Raw genomic sequence first — 21,758 nt, forward strand, 5'->3', positions numbered from 1 at the left:
TTCACTTTTCCAAGGGAGGCTTTAATTCCTTTCAGGAAGGCTATAAGGCTAACCAATCTGCTCTCCTCTGAAAAGGAGTACTGAGATATATTCACTGAGTGAATGTATCTATTCACTTTCTAAATATTATTAGTCTAGGTAAAATAATTTTAGGTTCAAGCAGTGCTCTTCATCATTATCCCTTCACAGGGAAGGAGTGCCCCAAGCTACATATCCATGGATTGACTCCCTTCCCATCAAATGCCAGTTAGACAAAGATCGTACATAGAGAACAGTAAATAAACCCATGAGAACATACTTAACAATACACAGACTAAATTATCTCTCCCTGAAAGAGAGATATTTTAGCTCAACTAAGAAAGAAAGCTCAATATCTTGCCCAAGAGGAAATTCCCTGAAGTCTCTACTGTGATAAGCTAGAGACAAAGACATGACCAAGATACCAACTCCTCTGCATGGCTTCTTCCCAGAGTCTTTCTATCCCTTCAGAGGCTTCTCTCTGAAGAAAATCTGGAACTGCATGCCTTGCAATGAAGCTATTTGCACAGTAGGAAAAACCTATACCTAGCAAGAAGCAGGCACAGCACAGCCACAGATATGAGGAGTATGAACTCTGTGAGTTGAGAAAAGAATTAGTCTTGGCCTTCAAGAGTTGAGTTACACAGAATAACAGACTCATCGAGCCAAGCTGAGTGACCTATCCAGCAGAGAGGCTATACCTAGAGGTAGAAGTATAAAGATGCCATGAGAAGGGAAAGGACATTGACGTACTTTAGTGTTAGAGTTCTGAGTTGCCTGGATCACATATGTTTCCTACATGTGTGCCTCTCGACTAATGTACTAGTACTAGAGTGACAGTATACTTTTTGTGTATGCCCAATATTCTCCACATATGCTGTGTGTAATGGCAGAATGGTACATCTCAGGCTAATGAGGAAAGTGTTTTGTTAATATTATTAGGATGTCATCTTAGTATACACCTCTGCTTTAAAATGTTTATGTCTATTGACTGTCTATCAAGAGTAAGTATACTGGTGGGGGCTCATGAATTTTATTTTTAGAAATGCAGGCTCACAGAGTAACTTGAACCTGGGGTTAGTCACCTGTGAATATAAGCTGGAAGCAGTCTTTGAAGGAGTGCTACATAGGCAGCGTTGTAGAGGCATCAATGCGTTGGGTATAACAGTGGATAAGATGACCTTTCAGGTCTCTTCTACTTCTGGGCTTCTACAATTCTGTGATTCTATACCACTTTTTAATATATATCTTTGATTAAGTGCCTCTCCTTCCATTTTTTTGTATATGCTTTTTTATCATCTAAATTCATTAGATGAGATGTTCAATCCTTATATTCATGAGATACCTCTTCCTTTTCTTTCTTATTGTGCCGTTTCTGTTTCTACCATCATTTTTTTCCTGAGAGCCTCTTATATCCCTTATGTCAGCTTTGCTTTTAGACTCTCAGGCCATATAATCATCTGTATTATTTTCCTGAAGTTAAAAAAAAACTTACATCCAGGGTATACATATACCTATAAGCAATGGTTCTTTTTTAACTACCACAAATTCTGGAGTAACATGGTAACTTTTCCCCGTGGTTCCCATTGCTTCTACTTCATCAACCAGATCCTCCTAGTTGGTATGAAATGAAGTCAGAGTAGCTGTTCCCCTTCTTGCTTCTGTTGCTTTCTTCTACACAGAGGAATCAAACAGGATTTGGCTTGATTTTGGTTTTTGACTGACAAAGATGATCAAAGTGGGTATGAGCATCTAGGATGTTGAGGGCAACTGTGAGTTTAACCATGCAGTCCAAACTTCACAGGGAGTTGAATATAGCCAGTAGGGCTCTTATGGAAGAGGGTAAGTGCAAAGATATGTGATACTCAATATACTTTGATATAATATCCAATATAACTACTTAGATATGCATTTTGTGATTGTGCAGGTATCATATACTACTTTTCCCATCAGGAGTCATACAGGAGAAGCAAATGCCATTAAAATGCCTATTAATAAAAAGGCAAAGGTAAAATGTTTCTTGAAGGAAAAGTTAGCATTATTATGTGGAAATTCTGATTGACTCAGAAAAGTCTCATCTTAGAAACTCACTGCAGTCTAGGAATGATATAAGATGTTTGACAACGTGAATTTTATGGAGGTTTAAAATATAATTCAGAAAGGAAAAAAAGAGGTTTGCCTCATATCACTGTCATTTCTGGATATATTCCCACTCCTCAGACTGGTTGCTTTTCATTGGGCCAGAACCAATCCACAGTAAATAGGTTACTCTGAAAACAAAGGAATGGAAAGCTATCTGGACAGAAAACCATGGGCTCAATCAAGAAGCTATGTTATGGCTATCTCCAAATGTCTCTTTCTCTGTGTCAAGATGAAAAAGACAGTACTAAATAATTTGATGAAAAATTCTTGAGGACTGGCAGAACTCTTGGTTACAGCCAATCCATTTTAAAAAGAAAAGCACCATGACCAGATCTGATTTAAAAAAAAAAATCTGTTATCTAAAAGCTTCCATGTTCCCCTTTGCTCAATCCCTTGAACAATAAACCTGGATGACACAGAGAGCCAGTTTGCATGATATGTCCTTTTACTGAGAGCATTGCATGTGACAGAGACTGCACGTTTCTGGGTGAATCCCTGAGGATTCACCTAGCACAATAACCCAAACTATGAGGTTGGCTGTGCATGTGAATGGCATTTAGTTTGATGTGAATGAAGTTTTAAATGTTTGCTGAACTTAATCTACTTCCATAGATTTACACTAACCCTACGCTAAGTAAAGATCTGTCTTGAATATGAAGTGCTTTCTTCTTCTCTCTCTTTAGGTCAATCCTACTCATCCTGGGAATCAAGAACTAATAACTTTCCACGGTACTCACTTTTTTATCCATTTTATATTTATCATGTATGTGTTGACCTTCAATAGCTAAGAGAAAAAGCATTTCTGTTTGTTCAATGCACCTAAGAGGAATTCAGTGAATGACTATGTATTTCAAAGGTCTCCTTAGGGGGAAACCACATAACATTTCCAAGCAATTATAACACATTCCTCTCCTTTCAAAACACAGCTCAAACTCTACCTTCTACAGGAAACCTTTCCTGATTGTCCCCAACTACAAGTGGTCTTGTTCCCAAATTACTTTGTATTGAACTATCTTGCATATATTTGTATAGAATCTCTATACATTTATTCTACATATACTTTGTATATACTTGTCATCTTTCCTGTCAGAACCTAAATTCCTTGAGAGGAAACATTGCCTCATTCTTTGTATTTCTATCCCCAAGGTTCAGCATAATGCTAGCTAGACCACAGCAGGTACTTAATAAGTGCTGATTGATTGAATGATAAATATATGTTGATAGTGGGGCCATTGAGGAAATTGCTAAGTGGGAGGCAATATAACACAAGGAAAAAAGGCACATAATGACTAGGACAAAGGAAAAAAAACAGATTATATTTATGGTCATATTCAGTTTTGTGATGCAGTGGGCTGAATTGCTCATATCAATTGTTTGTTCCATACTAGGTCTGATTATCCGAGTTCATTTCTTCATCTTGGTTTACCAGTAGGTACCTTCATTATCAGGATGAATCTTCAAAACTTTCCCCAGTGGATTCCTGTCCACACTGTTTTTTTATTCTTCATAACTGCAATGAATCAATCAATTAATAAGCATTCTTGAACTAGGTGCCACACACTTAGAATACAAAGACAAAGATGAGATACCCCTTTCCTAAAAGAGCTTACATTCTCGGAGAGAAGACAACACATATACATATAAGTTTATACATATATCTATACACACACACACACTGTGTGTGTGTGTGTGTGTGTGTGTGTGTGTGTGTATCTGGGCAGCTATGTGACACAGTGGATAGAGTGTTGGGCCTGGAATTCAAATGAGTTGGAGAAGGAAATGGTCAACTACCACAGCATATTTGTCAAGAATACTCCAAATGGGGTCATGAAGAGTTGGACATAATTGAAAACAACTGAACAGCGACATGTATATATGTATGTGTGTGTGTGTATACACGTGTGTGTGTGTGTATGTGTGTGTGTGTGTGTATATCATGGGAGAAGTTGGAACTAGCAGCTGTTGAGATCAGGAAAAGCCACACATAGGAAGTGGTTGTAGAGCTGAGTTTTGAAGGAAGCTAAGGATTCTAAGAGGCAGAGGTGAGGAAGGAAAGATAACATTCGAGACATGAAGGACAATCTTTGCAAAGGCACAGAGATAATGACAGGATGGGGTACTGAATATGGTAGATAATGAGAACTGAAAATATGCCAGCAACAAATATTACGGAAGATAAACTAACTCCTGTCGAGGAACCTATGTTAAAAGTCTCCAAGGGACCAATTCTATTTTTTTCCATTGGATAAAGAGACATAATAGGCAATGCCCATTTGCTCAATGGGTGACAACACCTATGGATGCAGAGCAGAATGAACTCATTTAAATTTATCTAGATGTACGTGCACTTAACCAACCCATCAACATTTTTAAATGGCTCAACATTTTCAAAAGCACTATTCTTTATCTCAAAACTAAAGCATAAATATTTCCTCCAAAAGAATTCCATTGCAAGTCAACTCACACTAGTGTTCAACCAAATGAAATATTGAAATTACACTGTTCAATGCAAATTGTAATATTTTCCCCATTTGTGCTCTGTATATGGATAAACACTTAAATGGATCCATGACCTAAAATAAATCATTCTCTGAGCAACTTAAAATGTTCATGAAAATGGATACTATGACTGAGAATTCCATTTAGAGGAATACAGGAGCTGGAGACACAGGACCTGGATTCATAAACCAGCTCTGTGACAGATCATTTTCTATGACCTTGGGCAAGTCACTTCATCTCTTCCAGCCTCAGTTTCCTTCTCTGCAAAGTCAGGAGATTTGAGTGGATGACATCTAAGCAGTCCTTCCTATGACCTGTCCCTATAGTGCTCTTGAAAAATTTTATGTAGACTAAACTTTTGTAAATCATCATAGTGTGCATTATGGAAGCTGACTATAGAAAAGGATCCCATAGAGAATTATTCTGTAAAGAGAAGAATTACTCAGTAACAACATCAACATAACAATAATCATAGCATTTTGCATGCATTCATTATTTCATGAACTGCATTTGGGTGAAGAAATGGAAACTTTAAGTGGTATTATGACAGGGATAAGCTCACATAATAAATGATAGAAGAATTCTGAATCTTTCTAGTGCTTTTTTCCACTAAACCACACTCAATTTTTTTGGTTTTTATTTTTGTAAATCTAGACTTTCATATACAAAGAAAGCTTTGTTTTATACACGTAGATGCCATTTTTTTTGTTTTCTTTCTTATTGGTATCTTTTGTTTTCATATCTAAATTTCTAAATATATCCTCTCCTCCTCTCCCCTACTTTTTCCCAACCTACCTTATCTCTTATAACAAAAATTAAAAAAAATTTTAATAGAGAAGAAAAAAAGGTACCTCAACAAAACTTATCAACATTATCAACCAAATCAGAAAATACATATATGCAATATTTTACCCATATAACTTCTCTCCCTTTCCACCCTCCCCTCATTGTGAAGAAGGGAGGACAATGAATTTTCTAATAGGGGGGAGGTGGAAGAGGGAGAAGGATAAGCTTGATAATTGTATTATTGTTGTTATTGTTATTGTTCAATCTATTTTCTTTGTTCTTTCCATTTATATTGTTATAGACATTGTTTATATTGATTTCTTGACTTAGCCTCTGAACTCTTCATATTTGTTATTTCTAATGTCAGAGTAATAATCCGTGACATTCATGCAATGAAATTTTTTAGCCAGATCTCAATCAATGGGCACCTGCTTATGATGCCCTTTTTGAAAACTCCACCATATTCTGTGACTATTTCACAGAGAATTAAAGTTATTTTCTGTATGTTTTTAAATGTCAGGTGTTAAAGGAGAAAAAGGCTCTTGGGGCCTACCTGGGAAACCAGGCCCAAAGGGTGAAAAAGGAGATGAAGGCGAACCAGGACCACCAGGTATTTTAAGTGTTATCCTAGACTATGTTATTTTATTCTCATTTTTTTAGAAATGCAACTGAGCTAGGGCTGAGATTGCAACCACTATTAACCCTTAATGTTGAGGCTGATACTACATTCTAGTGGTACACAAACTAAAAAAAATTAAAATGTTACCTACTACAAGATTTTTTTTAGTATTTCTAAAATAGAAATTGTCATTTTTTGATGTTTTTCTTTTCAGGTCCCCCAATTCCTGTTACATACTTGAAACACTTTATGGATAGAATGAAGGTACTTATTTCTTCACTTAATATTTGCTCTCTGCCTAACCACCATTACTTAAGGGTCACTGGGCTTATGAGATATGGCTCATTTTGTTCTTTATCCTTAAATTTCTCAATGGTGTTTTCTTTGAGGGTGAGTCTGGAAACAAAGGGATCAAAGGTGAAAAAGGAGACTCCAATGGTGGATTTTTTATGCCCGGGCCCCCCGGACTGCCAGGAAGTCCTGGACAAATGGTAAGTAATATACCTTGAAGATCATATTCCCGTGATGAAGTCAATTTTCTCATTGGAAATGACATATTATATTAGTAATAATTAGAAATTAAGCAAATACCTCAATAGATTCATGATCTCTTTAGTGTGAAATATTTTCTCCATCTAAGCAGATAACAGTCCACGCTTTTTTACTCTGTGTCCTTGTCTATCTGTAAATCTTTCATAGAGGATTTACCTAATGCCCTAGAAACTTCACTACAGTTCTCTTAATATCATAGAATTATAGGATAATAAATTTAGAACTAGAAGGGATCTTAGAGATTGTCCCCTCATTTTATAGATGGTTACATGACTTAAACTCTTCTTGAGTTCAAATCCAGCTCTCAGGTACTTTATTAGCTGTGTGACCCTGAGCAAGTCACTTAACCCTTTTTGCCTCAGTTTCCTCATCTGTAAAATGAGCTGGAAAAAGAAAAGGCAAACCACTCTAGTATCTTTGCCAAGAAAACCCCAAATGCAGTTACAAAGATTCAGACATGACTGTAAAACAACTGAACAGCACAAAACAGCCTATATGACTTGTCCAAAATCATACGGATAACAACTTGCAGAGTCAGCTTTTGAACCTAGATCTTCTAACTCTAAATCCAATGCTCTTTTCACTATTTTGTGGACCTAGTGCAGTGTTTTCTATCCATCAGTTTCATCACATAACCAGTTTACCTCCTCTTCTGGTCACACATGTCTTCAATAATATGTTTTAGCTCACTTCCAGCATACAAGCCACCTCCTGGTAATGTGCTGTGGGTCATTTATACCCACTATGCATTTCTCCATTCCCTTTTGTGTCCTCTGAAATTTTTCTTCTTCTGAAATTGTGGTGTCTCATGATTCCCAACATTACAGCCATGACCCTGAGAATAATGGTGGTTTGAAAAAAAGAGCTAGTGGTTTAGGATTGTTGGTTTTGGGGAAAATCAATGAGCCCCCAAATCAGAATTCTATATAATAAAAAAAGCAAAACACTTTAACTGAAAGGAAGTAAGTTAGGATGAAAAAAATTCAAATATAATGTCAGACTAGTTGCAGAAAAAGTGGGGGTGGAGGGCTCAATACCACGTAAGTAGTTATTCCATAATGATAGAATTTCTAGTTAAATAGAACTTCTAGATACAAAACAAGAATCATTTTTCCAAAAGGAACTAGACTAAATAACTGTGTCAAACAGAAACTAGACAGCAGAGTCTAGACCAAAACTCATAGGCTTCCTCTTTTTTATTACTTACTATGAGATTTATTAGGCCTCACCATTCTCTCTAACCTTATCCCACCCTTTAGTCACCTAGGCTTGCTAGGTAGTTTCAACACTATCTTATTGCTATTTTCTGGGCCATCAGAAAGCCTCCTTCAGATTCATAGAGTGTAAAGCAAAATTCTGACTGTGGGAAACCTATAAAAGATTAACCGTCACGTAATGCTTTTAAAATGTCATTCACTTGCTCTAGAAGGGAACGGTGGCAATATCTGTAGATACAGGCAAAATACACAAATTTACTGTTACTAACAGCATTAATCCACATTCAAAAGTAGGTAACAAATGCTTATTGCCCAGATAATGAGATGCAACTGAACAGATAGATATCCCAATGGGTGAATCTATCATTCCCCATTATGAATTAGACAAACATTGCAAAAAGAGAATAAAACGGGTCCAGAATTGAATAGGAAAAGAGGGGGCTGGATCACATCAAGAAAGTTGCACAGACTTTCAGTATTTCAAGGTGCTCTCTAACAAAAAGTCTATATTTTGAATATCAGGATTATCCTTAATGATGCCACATAGCCATAAATCACGTAATACATTGGTTTCAGAAGAACCCTAACTAAAGATGACACAAAGAACAATGAAAAGATGCATGGTGAATATAAGAAGATTGACTGTAGCATATTGCCAGTAATGACTTATTTCACAAGAAGCAGACTAAAAAATACATTCCACAATATGTCTTAACAGGAAGTGGGCCAATTATGTAGCAAAAACAAGAGATGACCTAACACAGTGCTGAGCATAATTAGAATTCAACAAATACAGGTTGATTTGTGGATGGCAATGGAACAGGATCCAAACTGTTGAAAATGTTGCTAGCCCTTCCCATTTTAAAAGGAACAACAAATAAATATCATAATATATGCTAACATTTAAAAAGTTGTTGAATCCTTTCCTCCTACTCTCCTTAAAATGGCGGTTTACCTTGTCTGTGTGTCCCCCAGCATGGTCCCACAAGTTGGTCACCAAATAGAGAATGGATGATATCTTGTTAAGTATTATATATAGGAGATACTTGCTTGCGTACAGGTTGGAACTAGATGGTCTCTAAGGTCCCTTTAAGAGCTGAAATTCTATGATTTATTTTAATAGAGGAGTTGAGTGGTGCCTAGACAATTAGGGAAATTAAAAAGGAGCAATCACTTTCCAAATACTGGGTCCACGCTGCCAAATCCAGCAAAAAATATGTTTGGGAAGACATAATACAATCAAGTTAGTGGTTTGCCTTTTTAGTTTCAAAATGTCAACATTATCATTGTAAAAGTATTCACAAAATTCATACATATAATTTAAAATGATTCACATAGCTTAGGGACTTCTGCAGTTACTTACAATTCAAGATGTAATAATGGTCATCAAACATTCATTTGAACATCTGCAACATACAAGATACGACTGCTACTTTCTGGAAAAGATACATAAGATGGGTCTCTGTCCACAATGAGTTTACATTCCAACTGGAGACACAGGACTCGTAGATAAAGGAAATAACAATACTAGGTAGTATATGCTAAGTCCCAAATCAGTGCCATGCCCAATTACTGCTACAGCAGCTGCCAGGAGTGAGTGAATGAGTGAATGAAACTCATTTAATAAGTGCTTACTATATGCCAGACACTGGATTAAATGTAGGGGTGCGAACAGAAAAGCAAAGTAGTTCCTACCCTCAAGGAATTTATACTCTAAAAGAGGGAGAAAACATATATAAGGAGTAACGGCCAAAGAAAGGTGCTTTGGTCTGGAAAGTCACAAGAATAGTAAGTGGAGACATAGGGTAGTTGATCGACATGCTCTTTCCTTATGCAATGTTATTACTGATTTTCTTACTGTCCTCAGAGTGGGAGATTGATCATAAAATCCTACAGCTAGAGTTGGAAAGGACCTCCAAGGCCATATAGTCCTTATTTTACAGATGAGGAAATTATACCTTAAGGAGGTTAACTTGCCCAGGATCACAAGGGCAATAAGTGTCAGAGGCACGATTAATAGGGAAACTCAGCTACTCTGACTTCAAAGCCAGGGCTCTTTCCACGATACCAAAAGGGTAGAGAGTAGATAGCAGGAAAATGGCTGGAATGGATTGGGATGTGAAACATGGTCTGTTCTGGGGCTGGCTAGGTAGAGTGAGCTATACTTACTCACTAATCAGATCAGCTCAGCCCTAGGGCAGAGTCTTCAAAATCCAGCCAGGTACTAAGGCTCATGTCCCTTTAAACACCAAGCAGACAGGATCCAAGAGCTGCCTAGGGTTGTTAAGAGGCAGCTGAACCTGCCAAGGAATATCCATCTCCATCTGTCTCTCTGATTTCTTTGCACTACATGAACAAAAAAAAAAAAATGAGCTAACACATGTAAAGTGATTTACAAACTTTAAAGCACTATATACATATTAGCTATAATTATTATTATTATTATTGTTCCCTTCAAGGCAACTCCCTCTCTGCTAGACCCTAACTGGCTTTTTGGTTTCCCCCTCTTGGATCTTTTCCACAGTTTAGTTGTCTTCCTATCACTTCTCACTTCACTTACCTTGCTATTGAGAAATAACTCGGCTCATTGACAACCCTCTGTGATCTCTATCTACATTGTAGAGGATTTCTAGTAGTCAACTTCCCTTCCTCCTGAGACTCTGCCTGGATAAATGGCCTGTTGCTTCCATCTCTACTGCTTCTAAGTGGGCCTCAGTTGTGGGACTGTTTCTCAAAACCCCAATTAAATGCTAGCATCTCAAGTGATTTCAATATGCTACAATTTGGACTAAAAGAACAGTCCTTGCACACTTAGAGAACATTATGGCCTCTTAACATGCCTTTCAGGCAGAAAACCTTATGAGAAAATTTCCATCTTGCCAGTATGACCTGCCAACAATTAAATGTAATTAATAGCAACTAACTGCCAGCAATTAACTGAGAAAAATGGCACCCTGTAGGTCCAGGCTGAATTCTTCAGTAGAAAACTCAACTCTTAAATAAGATTTCAGGCTAGCAATAGCCCATGCCTTCTTTACTTCACCTGGGCCTAGCCATTTGACCCATCAGTCTTCTGCACAAATTCAAAGGCGAGATGGAGGTGATGCCCAGTTTCCTGGTCTAACTACAATTACGTGGACCTCCAGCCAGAAGTATTTCTTGACAATTGCCTTAAAATGGGTTCTTTATTAAACCTGTCACTGAACATGCTGCCAGACAAGCAATATCAGATATCAATGAGAATAGCCCTTTACTAGGGAGATGCACAGAGTTTGTTCAGGGCCTAGGAGTTCTATGGAGTAATCAAGATCTCTACTGAGAGCTGATGGAATTTTAGAGCCGAAAATTATTTCAGAAGTCATCTAATCCAACCCAAATCTGAAACGTGAAATTATTCCACATTTCCAGCTAGTTGAGAGATGGGTTTATGAGGACCAAACATTTAGTATAGATGTGTGAAATGAATTTAACATTATCCAACTGTGCCTTTCCTTTTGTGTTGCCATACTGATTCCTGGCAGCAAAAAAATCACTTGCTTGTTGAACTTCCCTAGCTGGCCAATTAAATATACTACCTCCTTTTAGCCATCTTAAGATAGCTCATGTATGGTTAACATAATGAAAACATGTAACTTCTGAGGTTAACAATCCCCTTGTTGGAGTTGCATCTCATAGAATTCATTGATAGTTGGTTGCCCCATATAAAACTGCAATTTCTTGTAAATTATATAATATGGATTTTGGTGATTCTCATGTAATATCTTAAGAAATCATAGGCAGTATAGGGGATAGAGACTTGACTTGTGATTTTATTGGTCTAACAAACTCCTAGGTGAGGAAGCTCCTGTCAGTACAGGTCAGTGCCTTTTCTGAAGCTTGTAGCCTTGGACTATTGCTTAGAGCTCTGAGATGTCCGATGACTTGCCAAGGGTTACTTAGCCAATGTGGGGCCGGAGTAGGTCTTGAACTCAAGACTTCGTGACTGTGCTCCTCTAATAGGTGATATAAGCATCTTCACTCTTCAAGTCTTTTCAGGCCTTGGTATCTGGAGAACTGACCAGCATAACTAGTCTTTTAAAATTGTATAAAATAATTTTACATAATTATCCATCATCTATTGAGGTAATGTGGCACAATGGATAGAGTTTTGGGCTTGGAGTCAGAAAGACCTGGGTTCAAATCATGCCTCAGACATTTACTGGATACAAGACCCTAGGCAAGTTATTTAACCTCGATGTGCCTCTGGCAACTTCCTAGGATTTATCTATGAAGTCAAAGATGGATTAGAATCTGTATCTACCTGGAATTTTCAACCCCAAGAGGTCCTTACAGTGATAGAAGCAAAGATCTTTCCACAATTTCATTGTATTTGTATGCATTATCTAATTAGAGATTGAAGAGGATGTACTTATTTCCAGTAGTCTTCAAAATTCTGTCCCTGTTCCTTTTTGAATTTAGTAAAGATTGAAGAATATATCATTAAATAGATGCATTGCTACACATTCTCATTTTGTGTCATTATTTTTGACACCTAATATAGCTGATAAGTAAATAAAATGTTCATAGGAGACTGCAACTCATGTAATTTGACAGATAAATTATTACCTCTTTTATAAATAGGCAAACAGGCTTGTAACTGGGATGGTTTCTCACAATAGCTGCTTTTGATTCCACTGAGAGTGAAAAGAAGTTGGGGGGGGGAGTGGCAAGCTGACTCATTCCTCTCTTCACTGTCAGGTTAAGTATCCATAATTGTTTACTGTTGTGGGTGCTTCAGGTTCCTAACTGGTCCATTAATTACCTAGAGAAAGTTTTCCCCAAACTTCATTTTTGAACAGTTTCATAAGAGAAATGCTTCTTCCTGGGTGAGAATCAAAAGCTAAAGAACACAAATATTTCTTCTTTTGTTTAGCCCTACAGTGAGATATGATTCTCTCTTCTTAAGCCAATTGTTTTTAAAGAGACTCTTAAATCAAGAGCTTCTATTGCACAGCAGAGAACTTTAAAGTTTAAAAAAAAATTATCCATCATTCTCTGATGGGGTTAAGAAAGTGCTATAGTTTCTTTTTTTTTAATTAATTAATTGTTTTAACTTCCAGTGACAAGTGACAAGCACTCATAGATATGAACAAGAACAAAAGAAAACATACACAAAAAAATTAAAACAATTCAGGGAAATAATATGCAAAAGTGATTGCAATTGTATATAAAACCAAATACTTCCATTATTTCCCCATTGTTAAATGAAACAAAAGCTATGAATGTTCATTTAATAATGCAGAAACAGTGGAGCAAAATAATGTGGCCTACTGGATTGAAAGCTGACCTCCAAATCAGAAGGCTTGGGAAAAGTCCTACCTCTGACTTGTCCTACCTGGGAGACCTTGGCAATATCACTTAACCTTCCAATGATTCAAGCAAACTTCCAAAGCTCTAAATCACAAACCAGTGGCTTTGGTAGAGAAAATTTCTTTGTCTGGCATTGCTTATACTAACAAAATCACAAGGGTAGACAAAAAAAACCTAGCTATTGAACATGAGTCTCAGTTCTTGTCAAGTGTTCTTGCTTTCACTTACCAAGTTAGAGTCAGTGTGTATGTATTGCTTTCGGTTCCTATTTTTTTTATTCTACCATGTCTTCTGCAACATGTAACACTGACCGCTCTGGCCCCCACTGCCCTGAAGCCAAGTGTGTTACATTTCACCCCTCCTCCTGGTTCTCTGGTACCCTTTAGGGGGACTGAGAGTGTTGAGGCTCTCTGCAAATCACTTCAGCCCCTACCAGTGGACATTTCCCAAGGGCTGGGGTGTTCCCTTGTACCCTGGTTTCATTTAGCCACTAACTGTTAGATTAATTTTTACAAAGGAATATTTACTTCACAAGCCATAATAACAAATATACAAATAGCAAAGCTCAGTTCCTATAAATCATAGTCCCAGTTCCAAGTCCCAAAACCAACTTGGGCTCCAGTCCCAGGCACCCTGACTTCTAGGGGCTTCTCTGCTGGCCCATCTGTCTGTGGCAAGGTGGTACCTTGCCTGCAATTCTGGCTTCAGGGTCATCAGAGCTTGAACTCCTCAGTCTGGTGGGGTTTATCTCCAGCATCTAAAACTGAGAAGGACAAACCAAAAAAAACAAAGACCCAGCCCATTTCTCAGAACCAGGGTAAAAGTGAGGAAAGGGCAATCCTTTATACATACATATCCCTCTTTTTGTTTTGTTTTGTTTGGTTTTGTTTTTGGAGGCAATTGGGATTAAGTGACTCCTAGTTCAGTTCACAGTGACATCCGAGAGTAAACTGGGATCTTCACTCCCTGGATGTAACAGAAAGGAGTGCCCAAGAAAGAGAGGAACCGTTTCAATCTGGCCTGTTTCCCTCTCCCATGTCTTAGGGGGAACACCAGGAAGTAGGGAGCCTCCATATTAGGGGATCTGAGCATGTGCATTGCACAAGACAAGCTCTCTTGCAAACATAACAATTTAATTGGATTTCTTTGCTAACATGTGCTATACCTCCTGTTACCATCTCTTCAGACTCTCTGGACAGTCATATTAGCACTAAGTAATACAGGTGCCTGGGATGGTATTTGACCACTGTCATTGTGGAGGAAAAAAGAAATTCATGAAGTCATTAGTGAATGTTTGATTACCATGTTTCTTGTGGGAAATTTAAGTTTTCAAGTGAGAAATTCGAAACAGTTTCCTTAAAAGATGTGTTACTCAGAAATCAAAATATCAAGGTGATTAATTGTGTCCTTTCCTCCGTCACTGTGGGTTTGCTGTACTAGGGCCAGAAAGGTGATTCTGTCATTGGACCCAGAGGCCCCCCTGGGGCCCCAGGTTTGCCTGGGCCTCCTGGCTATGGAGCTCATGGACCCCCAGGACCTCCAGGACCTCCAGGGCCACCAGGACCTCCAGCAATATTGGGATCAGGTTAGTAAAAGTAATCACTTCATTTATGGTTCATTTGGTCTTTGTATCACCAATGACTGGCACATAATAGGTATTTAATAATTGCTTGTGGTATTTAATGGATGTTCTGCCTGTGTTATCTTTGTTAATGTCACCCTTATAGTCACAGGTGGATTAAATAGTCCATTCTATCACAAACAGTCATATTGTTATGAACAAAGGATTCATATACACAGAGCTTAGAATAATTTCATATTTTTATGCAGATATTGGCAATAAAAACTACATCTTCTCTGGCTATTTCAATTAATCTTCAACTTAGAGTTGGTTTAGAGTGAAAAACATCAGTGGAACATGGATCAATTGACAACACATAACCTTCTGCCTGATGATTTAAACACCATTTTTTCTCTCCAGACATTTGCGTATACACACAATACACATACATACATGCATATATACATACATACATATAAACATACATACATACATACACTCATCAGTAAATGTGGGTCACACTCTCAACTTCCTTTTTTTTTTTTAGCAATTTATAGATGTCCTAGACTTCTATCTTTGAGTCTAAATACTCTTCTTTAAGGTATAGAAATAAAAATGAAAATGAAAATAATAAACAAAAGTAATATCAACCATTAAGCAAACCACAAGGATGACCCAGTTACTTCCTCTTTAACAAACTGTGGCTCAGAACTCAAAGCTCAAGTGCAGTTTGCACTAGGACTTTATAAACAGCATAACAATATACTACTCAGCTCACTTGTCTATTTTGAGAAAAGCCTTTTTTTGTAAAGTACTATGTAAAAATAATGTTTATTTATCTTCTTTTTTCAAATTCCTGTTGAATTTGTCTATTTCCACGTAATTTAATTTATTATACATTAACTTATTATCCAATTGTTTCAAGTACTTATGACTTTTTTCAACAAATCAGACAATTTTTTTGTGGGGGGAGGGAAACTGGACCTATGATTTCTTTGGTATCAATTATTCCCAGTAAGGAAGATTTCTACCGGTGAAGAAGGGCACCATCTCTGCTTTAGAGTGTTGCCTGGGGGGGGGGGGCACTGGAAGAACTTGCTTAGAGTCACACAGTATGTATCAGGAATGATTTGAATCTGTGTACTTTATGACTCCCAGGCCAGCTCTCTATTCACTACATTACTCAGGCTCTCCTATTAGTTTCTCACAAAGTACAGGTTGTTTGTTATATTTCCTTGTGTATCCCCACAGCACAGAGTAGGTACTCAATGAAGACTTCCACAACTTCATAGGCTAAAGGAATCTTAGAGTTAGAAGTGACTTTAAAGAACAGATTGCTTTTACAATTTCTAATGTCAATCAGCCAATCATTTATTAAGAGTCTATTATGGGCAGGTAGATGGCGCAGTGGATAGAGTGCCAGGCCGGGAGTCAGAAGGACCCAAGTTCAAATCTGACCTCAGACACTTACTAGCTGTGTGACCCTGGATAAGTCACTTAACCCCAATTGCTTCCAAAACCAAATCAAAACAATAAGAGCCTACTATATGTCATGCACTGTGCTAGGTGCTGGGGATAAAAGACAAAAATTAAACAGTCCCTGCCCTCAAGGAGCTTATATCTATTGGGGGAGATAACATATACATATATTAAAATAATAATTATAACTAGCATTTACATAGCATGTTAATGTTTTCAAAGTGCTTTACATATGTTATCTCATTTGATCCTCACAAGTATCCTGTGAGACAGGTGCTCTTTTCTTTTTTTGCCAGTAGGAAAACTAAGGATGAGGGAGGCCTAGGTGACTTGTCCAGGATCACATAAATATATAAAATAAATTCAAAATGAGTTCGGAGAGAAGAGCACAAACAGCTGGGAGGGTCAGGAAAGGCTTGAGGTGAAGGATTCTAAGAGTCAGAGGTGAGGATGGGATGCACTCCAGCCATGGAGGAGGAAAGCTAGTGAGAAAGTATGGAAATCAGAGAGGGTATGTCACTTGTGAGGAAAAAGAAGTCTGGCTGGACTATAGAGTTTAAGAAGGGGAAAGATCTATATGACAAAGTTGGAAAAATAGGTTGAGGTCACATTGTGAAGGGCTTTAAAAGCCAAATGCATTAGAGAATATATGATCCTGGAGATACTCAAGCTCTTCTGGAGTTTATTGAACAGGGCAGTGACCTATATTTTAGGGAAATCACTTTAGCAATTGGGCGGAGATTGGAGCAAAGAAAGATTTGAAGTTTGAGAGGCCAATTAGAAGATTGCCATAATAGTCTAGGTGAGAACCTGAATTAATGTGGTGACTGAATGAGTGAAGAGAAAGCGCCAGATGCAAGGGATGTTGTGGAGATAGAAACAATATTTGGTAGCTGGTTGGATATGTGAGGTGAAGGGAGAGTGGCAAGTCCAATTCACATTGACATTGGGAATCTGGGGGCCTAGCAGGATGGTGGTGCCCTTGACAGAAACTATCCCAGCAGATTGCACCATAGCTCCTTGAGAAAAAGATGAGTTCATGTGATGGGCTTTGTTTATAGTACTATTTTTCCATGAACTCAAACACCAGGCAAAATACAGAGTGCCAGCAGGATATGTTTACAGTCTTCCCCTTCTCTTCCTCAACACCCAGTTCCCCTTTTCATATCCGTGAGAGTCTTCAGTATTAGGCCCAGGCAGTATTAGCCTAGGAAAATATGTACAAAAAAGTTCCTGCCAAGAGACCAGTGCTTGTTTATAAAAAAAATTTGCAAACAAACCACACCTTTTAAAAAATGGCATTTGCACTAAATGTGAGTTTTCCTTACCTGTGTTGCAACTACTGACATCCTGGTATGTCCTCTCAGTTGGAGGTTCTCTGTCTGTCTCCCTAACTAATCAAACTAGGAGCTTTTGATGTCCCAAACCCTATCTCACATTTTTTTCCACAAAGGAACAGAAGCCAGGAGCCAGAGAAGAAGGATAAAGGAAGCAATCTGACAGCCTTTCCATGATAGCCACACTTCTTCCTTTCAGCTGCCAGCTTTCCTTGCTCTGTAGATGCCTCATTAATAACAGAGAGGAGACTGCAGGCCTTTTCAATGTGTTTCTGGAAGAGAATGATAGATGAAAAGGAAAGAGAAGTAGTCATGGTATGGGCCATTCCAATAGGAGCTCAGAATCTCCTCTACATCATCCCTAGCCAGCCAGACTTCTGGCTGTTAATCACATGTGACATAGCCTCTCCTATCTCCATGCTTTCACACTATGTGTCCTGCATGCCTGGAGTGAATTCCATCTTCACCTCTGACTCTTAGAACCCTTTGCCTCCTTCAGAATTCAGTTTAAATGACACCTTATACATCAAGCCTTTCCTGATCCCCACAGCTGCTATTGACTCTCTCTCCTAACTCACTTTGTATTTATATTATATGGCTATGTGACATGTACATATCCCCAATAACTTGTCCTACAGCCTCTACTTGAAAACTACTAGTGACAGGGAACTCTTTGCCTCCCAAGGCAAACTGTTCTTCTTTTGTTTTTGTTTTTGTTTTTTGTTTTTACTAGCTCTAGCTGCAAGAATTTTTTTTCTTATGTTCTGTCTCTGCCCCTGAAGTTTCTATCTTCTGGTTCTTGTTCTGCCTTCTGGATGGATAGACAGATGGAGACAGAGAGGAATACAGAGAATAGACAGAGACAGAAATAGAGAGACAGAGAGAGAGACTGAGACAGAAAGAGAGCATTTATTAAGCACTTACTATGTTCCAGGCACTGTGCTAAGCACTAAGAATACAACACAAGCAAAAAAGATGGTCCCAGGGGCAGCTAGGTGGTGCAGTAGATAGAGCTTCAGCCTTGTAGTCAGGAGACCTGAGTTCAAATCTGGCCTTAGACACATGACACTTACTAGCTGTGTGACCCTGGGCAAGTCACTGAACCCCAACTGCTTCACCAAAAAAAAATAAATAAAAATAAAAAAGATGGTCCCTATTCTCCAGGGGCTTACATTCAAATAGAGAAACACAAGGAAAGGAAGTTTGTGAACAAGGTGGAGACGTATTCTGCAGAGTCAGGTTCTGAGCCAGGTTAGCAGTAAACACAGGGCAAGGCACTTACTCAAATGGAGGTTTTGAGGAACAACTCACCAATCAGAGGAGGAGGCAAACAGAATCACTTCCCCTTTGTATACCTTGTAGGTACATAGTTGTTCCCATGTGTTCCCTTCCATTAGAATGTGAGCTCCTTGAGGGCAGGAACTGTGTTTTTGCTTTTCTTTGTATCTTTGTGTCTCTGGTGTTTAGTCCCATGCCTGGCCCATAGTAAGCTCTTAATGAATGCTTGCTGACTTTAATCCTTCTTCCATGTAACAACCCTTTAGAAATTCAAAGACAGTAGTCACTCTCCTTGACGGTGTTCTTTTCTTCAGACTACACATTCCCAGTTCTTTCAGATGAAGGCCTCAAGTCATTTTTACCAGACCTATCAACATGTCATAGAAGAAAGTCTTAATAGTACTGACAAGTTGTTCTTCTCAAAGTCTTTTTTGACAATTGTCCAAATTGACAATTATCCAGAAAATAATCTTTCCTGAATGTTTGCAATTTAATTTGGGATGATCCATTAAGATATTTTTCTTTGTACTGTTCTTGTTTCCCTCCAAGGAGTTGATGGGGAAAGAACTGGCAGAATGTTGATGAGATATTTGTATCTTATGGAGCATGCTTAGTTAGAACATGTGACAAATTTCAATTCCATGAGACCCCTGACATTTAAAAAGAGAGAGAAAGAGAGAGAGAGAGAGAGAGAGAGAGAGAGAGAGAGAGAGAGAGAGAAATGTAATATAAACTTTCTGTTTTATTTCAGCTGTGGCACTTCCAGGCCCACCTGGCCCTCCAGGCCAGCCAGGACTTCCAGGATCCAGAAACCTGGTGAGTTAACATTTATGCACTCAAAGAGAAAAGCTGTATTTTCATTTGTTTTTTTTAATCAATGGGGTTACAATGAGAATGATTTCTATTGAAGAATGTCAAGAACATGAATCCACTTGATGATAAGATAACCAAAAGTTCCCAGAGTTCTAAAGTTATCTTCTTGTGACTGTGACTTATTTCCTGGCCATTTTGTTGATTTCTAGAGATAATGGACTTCTTTTTTTTTTAATGACTCACCATTTCCTTTATTTGTAGAAAATAGTGAATAATCATACCCTGACTGAGAAAAAAATTGTGGTTTAGGTTTAAACAAGTAGTTGTGTCCTGAAGCATCTATTTTAAAGACGTGGAACTGGTAGCTTTAGCCCCAGCATCTTTGGGTTTGGCACCTTTAGGGCTGATGGACTCGGCAGGCTTGGGGTCAGTAGGCTTAGCAGCCTTGGAATATCTGAGCTTCATGACCTTAGAATCAGACTTGGTGGCCTTAGGATCAGACTTGTGACCTTGGTTGTCAGACTTTGTGACCTTGGGGTCAGTGGGCTTGGCAGCCTTCAGTCAGTGGTTCTGTTGACCTTAGAACTGGGTTTCATGATTCTAGGGTCCGGACGTTTGGTACCAATCCTAGACACTTGGTAACATCTTGGGGCTGGTATGCCAGACATTGACCTCGGAGATCTTGGGCCTAAGGAATTTGACCTTGGAGGCCTTGGTGCTCAGGGACTTGATGGTCTCTACTTGGACCATGATGGCTTCAGTGTTGTTGACTTGCATCTTCTTCAGCCCCTTCTTATTGTATTTCTTGGCCATGTGCATGTATCTCAGAAACCTGAGGCCCTTTCAGAGACTCGCATCTCTGTGATATAGGTTTTATGCTGCCATTTCTGTGTCATTTTTGTGATTGGTTATGGATGGTGTGGTTTTAAAACTTATCCATCTTTACATAATGGACCAAAAGTGGCTAAGAGTGAGAGAGAAAGAAGAGAATGGACTTCTGAAAAAGAGAGATTCACAGAATCCTGGTAGCAAACAAGATCAATGATTTAGAGCTTGAAGGTGATCTGTCTAACCTAGGGGTAGGAAACCTGTGGCTTTGAGGCCACATGTGGCCCTCTAGGTCCTCAGGTGCAGCCCTTTGACTGAATCTAAACTTCACAGAACAAATCCTTTTATGGACCAACCCCCTCATTTTACAGATGAGAAAACCAAGGTCCAAGAAGGTCATAAGGTCATAAATTTAGAACTGAAATGGATGTTAGAAGCCATTGAGTCCTCTCCCCTCATCTTAAAGATAAGAAAAGTGGGATGAATTGATTTGCCCAGGGTAACACAGCTAGTGTGTGACAGAGACAGGATTTGAACTTGGGTCTTTTGACTTTAAGCCATTATTCTCTACACTGCACCATGTACCATGGTATCACTCTGTTACTATAAGCCCATGAAGCTTATAAATTGTTATGTTGTAGTAGAATATTATTTCAATTAATACATTGCTGGAATTTCCATTTAAGTACAGTATAAACAAAAAAAAAAATAAAAACAGACCTACATTGAAATAGCCTGTGGGAAGAATTACATTAAACTTAATAACAGAAAGAAGGATTTGGTCTTGTATCCATAATGCATGATAATTTTAATAGATTTTTGCAATTACCACACAATTTTGTATACATTATTTCATTTGAGTCTGTGAAGAAGACAGGAAAAGTATTGCTATTTCCATTTGTCAGATTTTGAAAGTTAGAATTATTGCAGTTGAATGACCTGTCCAAAAGTACAAAGCTAGTAAATAAGGCCAGAAGGTGAATCTAGGTCTTCTGACTCCTAGTTTCTTGTTCTAACTGCTACACTGCTTCTCAAGGTTCTTCTGCCTTTATGACAGGCTCACAGGCTGAAGCAGCTTTCCCCAAGCAATCTTTTCTCTCTCTGCAGAAAAGCTTCTCCTCTGATGTTGTTATCAATGTCCTTCAGCTTAGTGGCAACATATAAGACATTATGATTTCTGCATCACCAACATTGTTGACCATAGGCCTCTTCTTATCAGTTTATGCCATCCTTATACCTCGTTTGTGTTGATTTTGCTGACAGATTCTGAAGGAATATGA

General features: G+C 38.3%; 2 protein-coding genes across 2 annotated transcripts; one reads left to right on the plus strand and one right to left on the minus strand.

The window, feature by feature from the left end:
• The first annotated feature begins 2,849 nt into the window (after window positions 1-2,849).
• LOC114033050 (collagen alpha-1(XV) chain-like) lies at window positions 2,850-19,662 on the plus strand. Its single transcript, XM_027848507.1, has 6 exons — window positions 2,850-2,889; window positions 5,966-6,055; window positions 6,279-6,328; window positions 6,454-6,555; window positions 14,623-14,767; window positions 19,589-19,662. The coding sequence occupies exons 3-6, from the start codon at window positions 6,314-6,316 to the stop codon at window positions 19,660-19,662; spliced, it is 336 nt and encodes a 111-aa protein (XP_027704308.1). The 5' UTR covers window positions 2,850-2,889; window positions 5,966-6,055; window positions 6,279-6,313.
• Window positions 19,663-19,989: 327 nt separating this feature from the next.
• LOC114033051 (60S ribosomal protein L29-like) lies at window positions 19,990-20,469 on the minus strand. The gene is made up of 2 exons (XM_027848508.1): window positions 20,323-20,469; window positions 19,990-20,205 (listed from the first exon to the last, which is right to left on the minus strand). The coding sequence occupies exons 1-2, from the start codon at window positions 20,467-20,469 to the stop codon at window positions 19,990-19,992; spliced, it is 363 nt and encodes a 120-aa protein (XP_027704309.1).
• Window positions 20,470-21,758: the final 1,289 nt, after the last annotated feature.

Source organism: Vombatus ursinus, unplaced genomic scaffold, assembly GCF_900497805.2.
Source record: "Vombatus ursinus unplaced genomic scaffold, bare-nosed wombat genome assembly UNPS02006740.1, whole genome shotgun sequence".
Lineage (NCBI taxonomy): Eukaryota > Metazoa > Chordata > Mammalia > Diprotodontia > Vombatidae > Vombatus > Vombatus ursinus.